Source organism: Mus caroli, chromosome 4 (genome assembly GCF_900094665.2).
Source record: "Mus caroli chromosome 4, CAROLI_EIJ_v1.1, whole genome shotgun sequence".
In the NCBI taxonomy this organism is placed as follows: domain Eukaryota; kingdom Metazoa; phylum Chordata; class Mammalia; order Rodentia; family Muridae; genus Mus; species Mus caroli.
In genome coordinates, this window is record NC_034573.1 from 100,461,400 (window position 1) to 100,478,074 (window position 16,675).

Below are 16,675 nucleotides of genomic sequence, written 5' to 3' on the forward strand. Positions count from 1 at the left end.
GCAGGGTAGGCAAGTAAATCTACCCTCTGAGTACAGCTCCCCGTCCCAGGGACTTTTACACACACAACTCTGGGGCAGAGAAACCACAGAAAAGCAAGTCAGGACTTTTCAGAAGGAGGGCTTCTCTGAGACTCCACTACCTCAGGTTTCTGGATTGTATGCTGTTGCTAGTAACCCTGCTCCCCACGTGACTCACAGCCAACTTCTGTTGGTCCTCAGCTGGTCAGGCTGAACAAGACAGCTGGGTCTATAACAAGACCTTGGTGCTTTTGTTAGGCAAAGCCCTCATGTATCTTACTGGGCCCCAAAGTGTCTTTGGCTCTTCCTATCCCCACCTTTTCACCAAAAAAAGAGACTCCAGAAGTAATGATGCAAAGACGTTTATTGGATGTTTATGGGACTGGTCCGTGTGGGCCAGGGGTGGGGACAGAGGTCTCGTCAGGACTGCCTGGAATGTTGCTAGCAGTCACTGTGGCCATGAACTGGATCTGGGGGAGACATGTGGGGCTCATGGTCTGCTTCTTGTTGCTTTCCAGACGTGTGTTCGAGGATGAACTCTGCTGGGGAGAGCTTACCCCTGGCACCTCCATCGGGATTGCCGTGTTCAAACCATGGTGGTCAGGTGACATCTCCTTGGAGCCTGAAAAACAGCAATCTGAGGTAGCTTCCTCCTGCAGCTTTTTCTCCCCCACCATTGCCACACCCATGGCCAATTTCTCTGTTTATTTCCTGAGTACCTCACTGTGTTCATGGTCTTCCTACAAAAAATATTTGTTGACAATATACTGTATCACATAGTAGGAACTGCCCATGTTTCTCTTGAGCAGGGGAGGTGATTGCTAGGAGAGAAAGAGCTGACCTTCACCACATCTATAGGAGGGTTAAAAAGCCATTAAAAAACTACAAGTCCATTTCTAGATGAAGACACAGGCTGGCTACATGGTCAACACGCAGAGGAGCTATGCTGGTGTGTAAAACTTCTGCTGTTCTCTGCCGTAAGAACAGAGTCTGGGAGCTGGAGACGCGGGAGAGCTGGCTCAGCAGCTAAGAGCACTTGATGTCTTGTAGAGGCCCTGGGTTTGATCCCTAGCATCCCTATGATGGCTCAAAGCTGTTTGTAACTCCATTTCCAGGGGATCCAATGCCTTCTTGTGACCTCTGTGGCACCAGATATGCATGAGGCGAAGAGATAAACGCATAGGCAAAACACTTATACACATAAAATAAAATGATAAAGCCGAAAGAGAACAGATTGTAGCTGTGTGATACACAGCCCTGTAGTCCAATCCCCAAAATCTGGGGAGCAGAAACTTAAGGACCCCAAGAAGTGTGTGGCTACCCTGAGGTACAAAGTGAGATCTTAACTCAAAAATCAAATCAAATCAACCCAAACAACCCAATACAAAGATTCTTGTATTCTTCTCGACTCTCCTTCATCTTTATCTGAGCTAGGAAGGAAGCTTGCTTGGCCTTTGATCTGGGGATCATTTTCCCATTTTCCCTCCCCCTCTACCCCCCTCTCCCTCTCCCTCTCCCTCTCCCTCTCCCTCTCCCTCTCTCTGTTACTGCATCCTATGACCATGGGATGAATGACGTTTGAATCCTATGTTCACTTGGGCAGTGGTGGTGCACACCTTTAATCCCAGCAACTAGGAGGCAGAGGCAGGTAGGTGTCTGAATTCAAGGTCAGTGAAACCCTCTTAAAATAAAAATCCATATTCTCTGACACAGGTGCATTTGACACAATTGAGCATCCTTTAAAATATTAAATGTTTAAGCCAGAACGCCATTGGCTCTTACACCTTCTCTCCTAAGCTCTTCATGGTTGCTGCTGGTCTCACCAGAACTACACCCACCCCAAAGCTACTGCCTTCTTCAGGCTTTCCTTTCTGCTCAGACCAACTGCAACAGCCTCCAGCTGGGCTCCTCAGCTCTGTGCCCTCAGCAGTCACCAGAGGCAGTCATCAAAGGTCAAGTGAGTCCATGCATGAGCTGATCTTCTTTGAAAGCTTCCCGTGTCTGTCTGACCTGTGACCCCGGGGTGGCTGTCAAGGCTTCCCACGGACTGGCCCATAGCCCATCTGCTCAAAGCTTCCTTATGATGATCACTCTCCTCTCAAGAACTTTGCTTTTCCACACCAAAATTCTCTCCAGTTCCCAAATGGGACCATTCCTTTACGTTTTCGAGCCTTCTTAGGGTTTACAAGTATAAACCATCACACACAGATTTTGGTTTGAAGATGGGTGGTCAGAAAAGGGAGTTAAGAGTTTTGGAATTAAATTACAGACGGTTCTGAGCCACCATGTTGGTGACCTGGGGTCCTCTGGAAGTGGAACCAGTGCTCCTGACTGCTGAGTCAGTGTTCCAGCTACTAAAAAACATTCATTTTTTTTTTTTAAAGAAAAATAACAGGACCGGTGAGATGACTCTGCGGGTAAGGGCGCTTGCTGTGCAGTTCAGCAAGCAGAACTGAGTTTGGATCCCCAGAATTCATGTAAAAAGAGAAAAAAGCTGGGTGTCGCCAGATACGAACACATCTATATCTGCATCCCAAGTTGTTGGAGGTGGAAACAGGAGGATTGCTGGGACTTGCTGCTCAGGCAGCCCAGCTTTAAAAAAAAAAAAAAAAAAAAGGCAACAAGTTCCAGGATTCAAGAGATCCTGTCTGAGGAAAACGGACAGAGAGTGATAGGGTAGGATGCCCAGAGTTCTCCTCTGTCCTCCACATGTGCCTGTGCCCCACAAATGTGCACATGTACTACCATATACACATATCACTCACAGACAAAGAAATAATAATAGATTAATTAAGATGAGAGCTACTTAGGGCTGAGGATGTAGCTCAGTGGTAGAGCACACATTTAGCACATGCAGGCCTGTAGGTTCAATCCCCAGCACAAATAAAAGGGCTGTGGGGTGTTAATTGATAATGCTATGTATTTCAGACTAACCAGTAGCCATGTAAACATCTCTAATTTTTTCCCTAAGGTTACTTTACAGATTAGATTAGGGCCCAGAGAACAGTTTGTTTAATAGGAAACCATGAGACATTGTACTGAGACTGCCATCTTCCAGGCACCCGCAGAGATGACAAACACCAGGGAAAGGGGCGGGGCCCCTGGCATGTGTTCTCCACACAGAAAGCCTGGGGCTGTCCTTTGTCCCTGTAGATATGAATCTGCAATTAAGGTAACACTGGGACATCAAAGGAATGGGTGGTTCCAAAAAGGAGTGCCCTACAGATAATACCAGGGCCAAACTGGAAGATTCTACAGTGTTACTCAGGATGCTGTGGCTGAACACGGGAAGCATTGTAAGGGCCAACAAAGCATTCTGAACGAAGAAGAGAAATGATCAGAAAAAGAAGGAAACCCAAGAGAAAGGTGCCTGGGTTCAACTGAAGAGCCAGTTAATTCCACATCTCTTCCAGTCATCGAAGGGAAGGCTAAACTGCCGGGGTCGGTTCCCTATGAATTCACGGCTTAGTAGGTATTAAAAATAATAATAAAAGGCCTCTAAATGGCCAAAAAAACCCAAAAAACAAAAACAAAGGTCTGCAGAATGGTTCAGCAGTTACAAGTTCTTGTTCCTGTTCTAGAGGACAGAGTTAGGTTCTCAGCACCCACCTTGGGCATCTGACAAGGGTGCATAACTCCGGCTGCAGGGGAATTCCATGCCCACTCTGGCTGCCATAGGCGCTATATCCATAGGCACAAACCCACACACAGACACACTACTATAGACATAACTAAAAGACAATTAAAAAAAACACAAATAAATAAGCAATAAAAAGAAATAAAATCAGAGGAAGCCTGCCATGAGAACAGAAAACCAATATTAAATCCAGAGCACCTATCCAACTTTCTCTAAAGACCTCTGTCGTCAGACCTTGCTCCCTGGAGTCCACAGTCTGAACTTGGGATGAGCCTGGGGTAACCAACTTAGAGCAGGTTCTTCCCTGCTTGGAGATGAGTCAAAACTAGCTCATCGGTGACACCTATGACTAACACTGTGATTCACAGGTGTCACTACAAGTGTGCTTAATCAAGAAGCAGTGGGATCTAGGGTGACTGAGCCCTCTAAAAGGTGGGGTGGGATGGGAGTGGGGTGGTGACAGAAACCACCATGAAGTGTGGGCAGCTTTGTTGAGAAATGTCTGTGGCCTGAAAGGCCAAGACCCAACCAGACCACAAGCTAGCCTGGGGACTTGAGTGGATGACTGCTCCTCTCTGGGTTCCAGCATCCTTCCTGTATGCCAAGAACATGGGAGGGAACTGATATCCGGATCCCTGGGGTTCCGGACCTAGAGAATGGGTAATTAACAACCTCCTTCCAGAGGAAAATGAAAGCTCGTTTAATTTTGATTTCTCTGGTCTCATTAACCAGGCATGGGTTGGGACACCATTTCTGTTCTCACTTCACTTGTATGGACTCAAAACAGAGTAGATAACAGCCACCTGCCAGAGAAGTGGAGCCAGTTAAGTGCTTGAAGTCCCCAGTACAGGCAGAACACCACAGCAGGACCTCAGCCACCCTTTCCATCTAGCTGGTTTCTCACAAAGAACTCTGCTAAGGAATTTACTGTGGCTGTATGGGAGATTGTCTCTGAGAGACAGTGTGGCTTTGCACATGTGAGGCCTTGCATTAGATCCCCAGCACAAGGAGGCATGGAAAGAAGGAAGGGAGGGAAGGGAAGAGGAAAAGATTTTGTCTCTGTTGCCTGTCAGGTTTGGCAGATGGATGGGGACAGGGAGTGCGGGGTGGGGTGGGGTGAGGGTACCGGAAGGAAACTGTGTCCAAAGTGGGTTTTTCCTGGTCACTTGTCAAGGCACCTGTCACACCACTCTTGCTCCACCATTCAGAGAGATAAGGACAGGCAGAAAGAGAGACAGACAGACAGACAGACAGACAGACAGACAGACAGATACACACACACTCCCTCACATTGCAGTGATTCTACTCTGAAGCCTGGGAGATCTGGTTGGCATTCCAAACACACTCAAGCTCACTATCTGTGAGGACTTGGTCACATCCCCTGCCAACTCTTGCTCTTTTTCTCCTGTAAAATGGGAGCCATAATCTGTCCTGTCTTCCTGAAGAGCAAGACAGCAAAGCAAATGGAAGCGGGAGTCTATAAAGTGGGAAAGATCTGGTAAATGCAAAACAGTGGGCTCACAAGTCATCTCAGCTGATTCTAGCCCAACGCAGTGGGGTCCAGAGGGAAGGAAAGGGCAGCACAATGAAGACTGCGAGACGAGAGCTATAACAGGCAGAGAAGCAGAAGCAATCATCTAGTAAAAGGTCAGCAGACACACTTTCCATCTTCACAAACTAAGAAACAAAAAGCAAGAGCATGTGCTGTTCCAAACCTCAGTGACGAAATAACTTGGGTGGTGGCTGGGCATGGAGAAGCAGGAAGGTGGCATCCATCTACATGATCAAGGATGAGCTATGTGACTCTAAGCCAGAAAGGCTGGATGGGCGCAGGGAGGCCCAGGGAGACCTGGAGCAGCCACAGTCCAGGCTTGATGGTATGAAAGAGAGCAGGACTTGAGAGACAGACAGACAGACAGACAGACACTTTGGAATCTCAGGACCACAATTTACAAGCTGAGACCCTTTGGGTCTCATCCTGCATCTCTGAGACCCGCTGCCACAGCTGTGCATGAGTGATGCTAACCTCACTGGGGCAGTCTGGAAGATTGGTTCAGGAGCATCTTCTAAGAGTATATGGTACAGGAGAAGGGTTTCCCTTTCGCAGCAACAGGAGTTGAGATAGAGCTGATGAGTCACTCACTAGATGACTTTGAAGCTCAGTTTCCTCATCTGTACAATGAAAGTATCATAACTGTCCCTGCTCAGTTACCATGGGAAAAAACAAAAAGGACTACTATGATAGTCCACTCAGGGTTGGTTTGTCCCTGTAATGCCAGCACGGCTCTTTAGCATGCCAGCTGCCAGTTTAGCTTGTACGGATAAACTTTTAGTTGGTTTCCTCTGTGACAGGCTGTCCTGCTACTTCTCAAGGACAGATCATCTGTAGACATAGAACTACTGCATTACAGGACATACATGTTTTTAGTGAAAGGAGGGATTGCCAGATTGCTCTACAAAGTAGTGTAAGCAATTGTACTCCTGCCATCAGTATGTGATATTATCCACTTCCCTCCCACTTTTGAGTTATTAATTGAACTCATTTCTGATTTTTTTTGTCAATGTCCTTTTTATTGATTTGAAGATTTCTTTCTTTCTTCATCTTTTTTTAAGTGTATGCTAGTTTGCTTGTATATATGTTGGTGCATTATGTGTGCATAGCACCCTCCTAGGGTGTCAGATGCCCTGGAACTAGAGGTGGTTGTGAGGTGCCATGTGGGTGCTGGGGATTGAATCTGGGTCCTCTGGAAATGCTTAGCCATCTCTCAACTGTGACTCCATCTCTCCAGCACCAGTGTCCCTTAAAAAATAAAAAGATAAAGCCAGCGTGATGGCACACGCCTTGATCCCAGCACTCGAGAGGCAGAGGCAGGCAGATTTTTGAGTTCAAGGCCAGCCTGGTCTACAGAGTGAGTTTCAGGACAGCCAGGGTTACACAGAGAAACCCTGTCTCGAAAAAAAAAATCATTCCTTTCTTCAAAATAATAATAAATAATAACAATAATGATAATAATTTCATTGTGTGTGAGTACATGAGCCATGGTGTAAGTGGAGATCAGACACAGTTCTCTGGAGTCAGTTCTCTTCTATCTTTATGTGGGTCCCAGGGATTGAACTCTCTTGTCAGGCTTGCTCAGCAAGACCTTCCGAGCATCTCACCAGTCCGAAGGGTCTAACATTCTTTTTTTTTTTTTTAAAAGATTTATTTATTATTATAAGTAAGTACACTGTAGCTGTCTTCAGACACACCAGAAGAGGGCGTCAGGTCTCATTAGGGATGGTTGTAAGCCACCATGTGGTTGCTGGGATTTGAACTCTGGACCTTCAGAAGAGCAGTCGGGTGCTCTTACCCACTGAGCCATCTCACCAGCCCAGGTCTAACATTCTTAAGTTGCACTATCCTGATATTGAGGCTGATACTCTTTCCTTTTGCACTTTGAATTTTGTTGTTGGGGCTCTTTGTTTGTTTGAGATAGTCTTATGGCCTCAAACTTGATATGGAACCAAGGGCAACAGTAAGTTATTGATCCTCCTATTTCTATTTCTCAAGGGAAGGTATTATAGGCTTGCACTACCACACCAGGCTTGTGCTGGGCTTTTATGTTGTTATTGTTACACTTTTCTGACCTGTTTAAAGATGTGTTTCTATATTCTGGCCATCAGTCCCATCTTCTTTTACATGCGGTTAGTCCTGCATATACACAGAAGTTATGTAGTTGTGCGCTATAACCTTACTATAAGCACTGAGGTAGCAAACACTAAAACATTGCCAGGCTTGGGGGTAACGTGGGGTTGGAGGAAGGAGGCTCAGGAGCTCAAGGTCATGTGACATATATGTTGTTTAATGACTGTTGGCTTGGTTGCAGAGTGAGTTCTTTCCAGGGAGAATATAAGATGAGGGTTCTGTGTGCCTTTGGCCATGATATTTTTTTTCAAACCATCAACACCTAACTTTGGTTTTATGTGCTATTGATTAAAGACAACTGATTTAATATATCCTTCTTTTAAAAATGTTTATTTTTATGTTTATGTGTGTTTTGCCTGTTTGTATGTCTGTGTACCATGTATATGCCAGATGTTCTAGGAGAACAGAAAAAGGTATCAAATCCCCTGGCACTGAAGTTATAGACAGTTGTGAACTGCCATGTAGGTGCTGGGAAATCCAACCCAGGCCCTCTGGAAGAGCAGCCATCTCCCCAGTTCCATGATTTTATATATATTTTTGGTTTATTAACATTGAATCATACCCAATGCTTGTAACACATGTGTAGACATTTAGCACCCTATGTTCTTCACAAAGTATAGCATAGTCTTTTAATGCTTGGGGGCATTAGACAGCACTGCAGAACTGTATCCGGAGGCATTTCAATGGGGACACTATCCCTGAACCTCACAAACAAGGAGCAGAATGGTTCTACACAGACACAAAGAGGAAACATGCTTACAGAGTACAGCTTTGATTGACAGTATCTGGGAGCATGTGCCCCTCAGATTTTTGTCACGCTACACACTCAATCTGTAATAACCTCATACGTACTTCAAATATTGATTTTTGAGGTTACAAATACATTTTAGCAAGTAGGTAAGTTAAGAATATATGACCTGAGAATAGGGTGGACTATGAGAATAGATGCTTCTACATGTGTACGCACACAGGCAAAACTCCACACCACGTGTGCAGGCATGAACACATACATACAAAATATTTGTAGCCTCTCCTTGTTTCTAAACTTCATATATAATGTCTTGTATCATTTTTGTTTGTTTGTTTGTTTGTTTGTTTGTTTGTTTTTTTCGAGACAGGTAGCCCTGGCTGTCCTGGAACTCACTTTGTAGATAGACCAGACATTTGTATTTGACTTAGGCAAAGTTGTCAACTTGTTCTTCTGCTCAGTTTTGCTTCCTATTCCTGACTCCATAGGCAGCCAGATGAACCTTTCCACTCTCAAGCATCTTCAGGATCCTAGAAGGGCTGGTGCTTGTTGCCTTTGTAAATTAGGAAATGAATCTCTTACAAACAGCACTCCGCCCTCTCCATCTCCCGCCGAGGTATTACCCACCAACCCTTCTACCTGCCTGATGCTCTGTCTTTTGAGTACCCCTCCTACCTTCCTGGCCCTGTTCCCTAAGAATGCATCCCCAAGAGTGACCCTGTTACTCATTCAGTCCTGGCTGCACCTCTTCCTATTGTCTGCCCCACCCTGCCTTCCCTCCTCTGTTGGCCTCATCAACACTGATAGAAGCGGATGCATAATGGTATCAGGCAGTGTTGCACTCACACGCTTGCACAAGCAGTGGGCAGAAGAGTGCAGCTCTGGTAAGAGAGGCACGGACTGGGCCTCATTTCCCCTGTCAGCCATGACTCCATGACTCCGTGAGGGAGCTTCCAGCCCTCGTTCCACCTTGATTCTCTCAACTGTGAGGTGCAGACAACACCCACCCTGGCTGCTGTTCACTCAACTGTACTGAGAACTCTTTGGCCAACACCAACTTGGATTCTAAACAGTTCCTTGTCAGAGGTTATAAAGTGTTCCGTTGGGACTTAGGAAAAGGTAACACTCCTTTTTTGGTTCCCTCTGAGGTTCTCTATGGCCCACGAGAATGAAGGGATGAGTACAGCAGATTATGAAGAACAAAGTACTGTTTCCAGCTTCTGACCAAATGTTGATTTTTGAAAAACAGCAAGTGTGTCTTATTAGCTCTGTTTTGTTTTGGGATAATATGAAAATCAGTTTACACTCCCTAAGGCTAGGATGAAAACACCGTCTTAGAAAAGCCATCCATGCTTAATCTTTGTGTGAGACTGCTGATGACTTTAGAGACTCTGATAAAGATCTGATAAGAGTCCCTTGAAGGTCACCTGAAGGGCACGTGAGGGGTCTGCAATGTCCAGCTCACAGACTTCCTGAGAAGTGTGAATGTTCCAGAACACTCATAAGGTGAATGCTCTAGTCTCATTTCTTCCTCTCCTTTCTTTTTTTCTTCCTTTGTTTTTGTTTCTTTGTCTTTTCTTTCTCTTTCTTTTTCCTCCCTTAAGACAGGATCTTACTGTGTAGACCAGGCTGGCTCAATCTCTCACAGAGATCTGATTACTCAGGGGTGGGGGGACCCCTGCCCCCAAAAAGCTGGGATTGAAAGTGTGCTCATCCAGGTGACTCTCTGTGAGTTTCAGGACAGCCAGGGCTACACAGAGAAACCCTGCTTTGAAAAACAAACAAACAAACAAACAAGCAAACAAACAAACAAACAAACAGAAGATGCTCTCCCACACCTGGCCATCCAGACCCCAGTTCTAATTATCTCTCTCCCACAAGGAAAGGTTTGAGCTTGTCCCTTACAAGGACATCGTGCCGCTTCTTTCTTACCTGTTGTCTGCAAGCTTAAGCCGGGGTCCAGCTTGGTGTGAGGCTTTGAGCTGATGAACAGGTAGCAGAGCACACAGGCAGTGATGAGGAAGGCCAGAAGGACCACGGCTGCTGTGGACAGGCCTACGAGCGCTCCGATGCTGGAGACAGAAGAGAACAGTGAGCCGAGTGCTGGGCTTGGGGAGGCAGCATGCTACCCAAGTGTGAGTGGTAGGACCCAGCTCCAATCTTCCCCCTCGTGTAGCTCACTGAGGAATATCAATGGGAGTCATCTTCTGGTGTCTATGTGTATGTGACCCCCCCATACCAACAATTACATGCGCACACACAAACACATACACATGTGTAAATATATTCTCACAAGAATATAAAGTGAAAATAGCAATGCATTACTAGACACAAAGCTCAGCCCAAACTTAACTAAACATATATAAACATAAGGTTGGAGGCAAATATTGCAAACTATTACCAAGCTGCCTCTAGGTGTAATCTAGGCTGTAGATGTCCTGGCCACATCCCCTTGAGTCCTATCATTGTGGAATATTCAGTGCAGGGTTTCAGTTGCCAGCATCTCTTTGCCTGAGGACTTTCTTAGATCTAGAACAAAACTCAGTCTGCTCATTGAACAGGTCAGAAGTATAGGATAATTAATTAATGCTTCCCTTCCTTGACCAGCCCACAAGCACAGTGGTATACATGTATCCAGCTCTGGTGGAATAACTCTGAATAACACCATACATTGTATGGTGACCAGCAGAGGCTCAGCGCTGGTTACCTCAGTGTGACTTGCTTGTAGCATAACTATTCTTGCTATTTTTTTCTGCCTCGTTTTCCCACCATCTACCAATGTTTTCTGGGATCACTTCCATAAAGACTATTCAGTCGGATGTAATGGCACATGCCTTTAATCCCAGGCAGAGACAGGGGAAGCTCTGATTTCAAGGCCAGCCTGGTCTACATAGTAAATTCTACAATAGCCAGGGCTGCATAGAGAGACCCTGTCTAAGAAACCAAACAAACACCAAAAGGCTATTTGCCATCAGCTCTTCATCTTAGAGCACAAACACTCCAGCTCCCCTTTCTTAATCCTTTGTTTCTTTCGTCCTTCCCCACATTTTCCATATTGAATACCTGGTGGTGTTTGGTTGTTTTTTTTTTTTTTTTTTTTTTTTTTTTTTTTTTTTTTTTTTTTTTTTTTTTTTTTTTTTTTTTTTTTTAGCTCCTGTCAATACTTAGAACAGTTATCTTGGGCCAGGGAGATAGCTCATTTGGTGAAGTGCTTGTTCGACTTGCAAGATCAATACTCAGAAGAGGTGCTCACGTGATGGTACTACACACTTGTACCCCAAGCACTACAGAGATGGAGACAGGAGAATCCCTGGGGGCCACTAGCCAGCCAGTCTAGCCGAACTGGTGACCTCAAGGCTAATGAGAGGGAGACCTTGCCTCAAAGGAACCGGTTGGTGTTCTGGAGAATCACATGTGAGGTTGACTGCTGGCACATGCACATGCCTCTGTGTATACATGTCTACACACACACATACAAACACACACATTAAAAAAAAAAAACCACAATAGTTTTCTCATTTGAGATCACTTATTGTTCGACAGCTGGTTGACCCATGTACAGATAAGGAAGTTACACTTTGTGAGAGCCATTTATGATTTATGTGCACCAGGATGGGAAAGTAGCCTCTAAAGGAGAACTTTTGTGGAATGTGGAGAAGACTGGAGGATGTGTTCCACACTAGAAGTGAATTAGGGCGCAAATGCTAACTCAGAAGTACAACATCCCTGGACCATGTCTATCTGAGGACTGGGGATACAGCATAGGAAAGACAGCACTCTGAGAGGAAAAGCCTTATTTCAGTACCAGATGGACTTAAAATGATCAGAGCTGTCTGCTGGGGAGGCACTGCCTGCAGAAGGGGTAGTTTCCTCTTGAGGAGAGATTAGCACAGGGCAGAGAGGTGCCTTTCCATGGCATCAAGAGTCCTGCTCTGCACAGAAACCAAACTAGAGGCCTCTGCACTTAGGAGGTTTCTCTGTGCTGGCTCTGAGAGACAAAGACCCACTGCGACCCTGAGAAAGCCTCAAGCGGCACTAGGGCTTCCAGAGCAGGCTCTTTCCAAAGTTTGAAACCTGATTCTGCCATACAGAAGGGGAAACATCTCCTTGTTTTTTCTGATCCTCATTTGTGAAGGTGCCCATCTCACCGGGTGGCCGAATGAGTCCAGAAAGAGGGTGTTTGCAGTACCTGACTACCAGCTCTGCCCTTCAGTCTCACCAGGTGGCCCACAAGGGTGCAGTGTCCCTGGTACCTAACCACCAACTCTGACCTTCACTGAGGCTACTGCCTTCTGGCTCACATCCCGGCAGTAAGAAGACAGAAGGAGGTTTTGACAACTGGGCCAGATGGTGCACTTACAGCAGCCGCTTCTCCATGGGGTGTCTTCTCAGTCTGAGATGGTTGGCTTTTAAAGATGGCGTCCCCCTCAAACACTCTCTCTTAAGGATACTGCGCTCACCTGGAGACTTACGCTTGCAAGAATGAGATGTCATGAAATAGGACCAAATGAAATTTGGAGAAAATAAGGTCTCCATACTGAGAGTTCAGAGCACACCAATCAGCCAGTTGCCCTAGGACCCTCCGCTCCATGCATTGCAATTATAAACCATGTTGTGTTAGAACCCAGGAAGTAGGCTGAGCCATTAAAAGCACTAGCTGCTCGGCCAGAGGACCAGCTTTCTGTCCCCAGCGCACACATGACAGTTCACAGCCTTTTGTTACTCCAGTAGCAGGGGATCAGTCACCCTCCTCCGACCTCTGCAGGAATTGTGTGCATTCGGTGCACAGGCATACATGCATGCACAGCACCCACACCCAACCACACCCCCACACAAAAGAACCCAGGAAGTCACTTCACATACTGTAACCTTCCAGCTACTTTTGGGGTCATGCTCATATAAGATCTGACCTTAGAGATCTCCCTATTCAACCCTCTATTAAAACCTGTTTAAGCCACTAATGCATTCCACAGGGAGGTTTCCAAGGCAACGGGGAGAGTCACAAGAAGTGAGTAGATAAGAGAGTGATAAAAGAGGAAGGGCCGACCAGTTGGGGGTGGGAGACACAGGGGGTTACTCATCTTTGCATCATAAGGGCCAGCACTGCATCAGAAGACAATGGTGTCACTTTCTAGGGGAGAGAGCTGAGTACATCAGCTGTAAGGAGCCAGGAAGCATTCAGACAGATGTTGAACAGGACAAGCCTGGGTTTGAGATCAGACACGCCCAAGTTTCCATCTCAGCTCCGCCACTTCTCTCTGGGGTACACCCAGTAATAACGTAGCCTCTTAAGTCTTTCCATCTATAGAATGGAGAAATGGTTTAGGCTGTGTATGGGTGGAAGCCTGTAGCCTGCCCTAAGTCTCTCAATCTGGTCTGTGATAGGCTAGAAGGCCGAGGTCACTTCCAAGCTCTGAGCTTTTTGTCTCACACAGATGGAAAGGGGAACCCTAGACCTTCACACGCATCGCACACCGAGTCACCCCTCCTTACACTGTCTTCTGTAAGTTGAGCATTAATTAACTCTTCACATTTTTTATTTATTCCTTTGTTTGTTTGTTTTTGTTTTTGTTTTTTCCAGACAGGGTTTCTCTGTATAGCCCTGGCTGTTCTGGAACTCACTGTGTAGACCAGGCTAGCTTCGAACTCAGAAATCCACTTGCCTCTGCCTCCCGAGTGCTGGGATTAAAGGTGTGCGCCACCACGCCCGGCTTTTTAATTTATAATTTAAATTAAGATAATTTAATTTATCTTTGAGACAGGATCTCATTGTATACTTAAGGCTGGCCTGGAACTCACTACGTATCCCTGACTCCCTCAACATTACCCATAGTCTTAATGCCTCAAGTCTCACAAGGGCTGGGATCACAAGTGTGAACCATCATGGGGTATCTATAACTGCCATTTTAAAGTTAAGGAAAAAAAAAAGAGTCCATGAGATTTAACAACTTTTCCAATTCACAAGCAGGTAAGAGAGAGCCAAGGTTTGCACCATGTTCTGAACAGACAGTATCATCTTCCTTCAGCTCTTACCTCCATTCTAAACACACAGTGAGATGTCAACAGATACTGTACTATTCACTTAAGTAAGGCATCTGTCATTAAATCAGTTTCTCAACCTGTGGGTCACGAGCCCTTTGTGGGTCAAATGACCCTTTCATAAGGGGTCACCTAAAACCACCAAAAAACACAGATATTTACATTATGATTCACAGCAGTAGCAAAAATTACACTTATGAAGAAACAATGAACTAATTTTATGGCTGGGGGTCACCACAACACAAGGATCTGTACTAAAGAGTGGAAGTATTAGGGAGGTTGCTCTAAAGAGAGTAGGAGGTTGGAAATACACTCAGTCTTAGCGCACTTGTCTATAATATGCCCAAGGTCCTGGGTTGGCTTCTCCAACAAGAAGGCAAAGTCCTCTTGCAGGGAATAATTGATTTCTGTGTCCTCAGTGCCTTGCACAAAGACCCTGTAGCCAAGATTGTAGTGAATGGATGAATACATGGGAACAAACAAAAATTAGCATGGTTTCTTGGGTGTTTAGACACCAGCCAAATGTGCAGGATATGATACCCTTGTCATTTGAAAATGTTTTGGGATTGCAGGTTGGACATCTTAGAAAAAGCCATCTTTGTAGTTGTAATTGGCGTATATCTAGTTGCTTTTGTCTCTCCTTTGGTGCTGGTCTCTGCCTTAATCAGAAATGGAGACAATGATCGGTCATTTCCCTCAGGTAGATAAAGAGCCAGGAAGACCAGGAAAGCACACAGTCTTCTGCTTGTGTACTGTTAGGGATAGAAAACTCTCCATGGACAACCCCAGTTTTGCTGACACCTCTTTCCCAGAGCAGGGGGAGGATCAGGCTCTACTTTCTGGGTCCCTTTGGGAATTCAGAGGGATTAAGACCTACTGTCTGCCATCTCCATACTTAGGTTTCAGGATTGTCAGAGTTGGCCCAAGCAACCCAGTTTCTGAACGGCCAGGGAAAATGAAATATTTGCACCCAAACCCCACTATTAAAATGGTTGGAACTGGTCTCTGCTGTGGCATTATGCCACTGTGTCACACTGAACTTGCAGGAAGCCTTGACCTCCAGGTTTATGAGCATAGAGTACACCCCCAGGACTCAAGTATAAGTGTCCAGTAAAGAGAGTGAGAGGGTAGGAAGGGCTGAGGCTGGGCTGAGATGGGGTTGGGTTGGAGCATCAGGTGAGGATAAAGGTTTGAGGTTGTGGTTTGGATGTAGGTCTAAAGCCCATTAAAGTCAAGTTGTGGGTAAACAGCTGAGACAGTTTACAGGCAGGCTTGAGGAGGAGGCTGAGGCAGGTTAGGATTGCAGTAGTAATAGGGAATTCATAAAGCTGGGCTTGGGACTGTGCTGGTACCCGGAACAGCATCCAGAGCTCAGCGCTGGGGTGAGGCCTAAGGGTAGAGTTAGGGATTCCTCTGTACGTCTGAAGATAGTATTTGCTGTTAGGGTGAGGGTTGGCTTGTGATTTGAGATTATGCTGAGAGTGATGGCAGAATGAAGTTCAGAATAGGGACAGAATGAGTGCTTTGGGGGTAGTGCTGGTCAGGTTCAAGTGGGGTTCTAAATAATGGTTGGGGTCAGGATGAAGAAGGAGTTGAGATGGGACTTTAAGGGTTTGATGTGGTACAAAGTTAGAGTAAGATCAGTGAGGAGTAAGGATGATTTGAAGGAAGGGCACTTAGATGAAGGTGGAGGCTTCCAAGAGGCTGACCTGCAGGTGGGCTAGGGGGCTAAGATGGGAGAAGGGGTTCAAGGTGAGGTTAGGGCCAGGGCCTGTACCTGAGCCACCACATGTAGTTGTGCTCGTAGGGGAAGAAGCTGTGCGGGTCGTCGCAGCAGTACTTGTGGTCGCGGAAGCCACAGCAGAAGACAGCAGCCGCTTCGCCCCCTGGCAGCGGGCAGCTGAAGCCACGCACCACCTCCTGCTCAGCGCTCACGTAGCTCGAGCAGGCGCCGCTCATCGCGCCTCCTTGGTCCCCCGGACGGACGGACAGCGGGTGAGCGAGAGACAGCGGCCGGAGACCCAGGGGATCCTGAGGAAGAGCCTGAGGGCCAGGCGGGCAGGGAAGTGCGCAGGTAGAGGCGCTGCAGAGAAAGACACGGCGAAAGGCGCGGAGGCGCGCGGTGAGGACGGGGCGCCCGAGGACCCGGTGGTCAGGTGCGCGGGCGCGGAGGCAGGGGTGCACGCGGGGACCCAGTCCGGGGAGGGGCTGCCTCCTCGCCCCGGCTGCCGAGATACCAACGCGACAGCCAGAGAGGCAAGGTGGATATTTGAGGCTTTCGCCTGAGCGAGGTACCACCGTGCGGGCCGCCAGGACCCTTCTCTGGGCAGCTGTGTGCTACGCAGGAGACTGGCAGAATGGGGTCCTCTGGGGTTGATGAATAATACTCCATTTAACTGGCAAAGCAACCTGAAGACCAGGGTTTTCATTGTATAGACGGCAGCTGAGGAATCAGTGACAAGTCATTTCCCCAGGCTCCTTAGCTCATGGGATTTCAACCCTGTTGTCTGGCTGACTCTCAACAAACCTCTTTACCAGTGGGCCTCGT

The 16,675-nt window shown here is 46.6% G+C and overlaps 1 protein-coding gene across 1 annotated transcript; it reads right to left on the reverse strand.

Annotated features, from left to right (window-relative positions):
- Nucleotides 1-375: 375 nt before the first annotated feature.
- Shisal2a (shisa like 2A) lies at nucleotides 376-16,388 on the reverse strand. Its single transcript, XM_021159221.1, has 3 exons — nucleotides 15,905-16,388; nucleotides 10,021-10,160; nucleotides 376-640 (listed from the first exon to the last, which is right to left on the reverse strand). The coding sequence occupies exons 1-3, from the start codon at nucleotides 16,084-16,086 to the stop codon at nucleotides 393-395; spliced, it is 570 nt and encodes a 189-aa protein (XP_021014880.1). The 5' UTR covers nucleotides 16,087-16,388; the 3' UTR covers nucleotides 376-392.
- Nucleotides 16,389-16,675: the final 287 nt, after the last annotated feature.

Excerpts from the sequence above, each read along its gene's own strand:
- Shisal2a (XM_021159221.1), bottom strand. The coding sequence starts at position 16,086 with ATGAGCGGCGCCTGCTCGAGCTACGTGAGCGCTGAGCAGGAGGTGGTG. Across the intron at positions 10,161-15,904 it reads AACTACATGTGGTGGCTCAG|CATCGGAGCGCTCGTAGGCC; the intron begins GTACAGGCCCTG and ends TTCTGTCTCCAG. Across the intron at positions 641-10,020 it reads CTTAAGCTTGCAGACAACAG|GCTCCAAGGAGATGTCACCT; the intron begins GTAAGAAAGAAG and ends GCTGTTTTTCAG.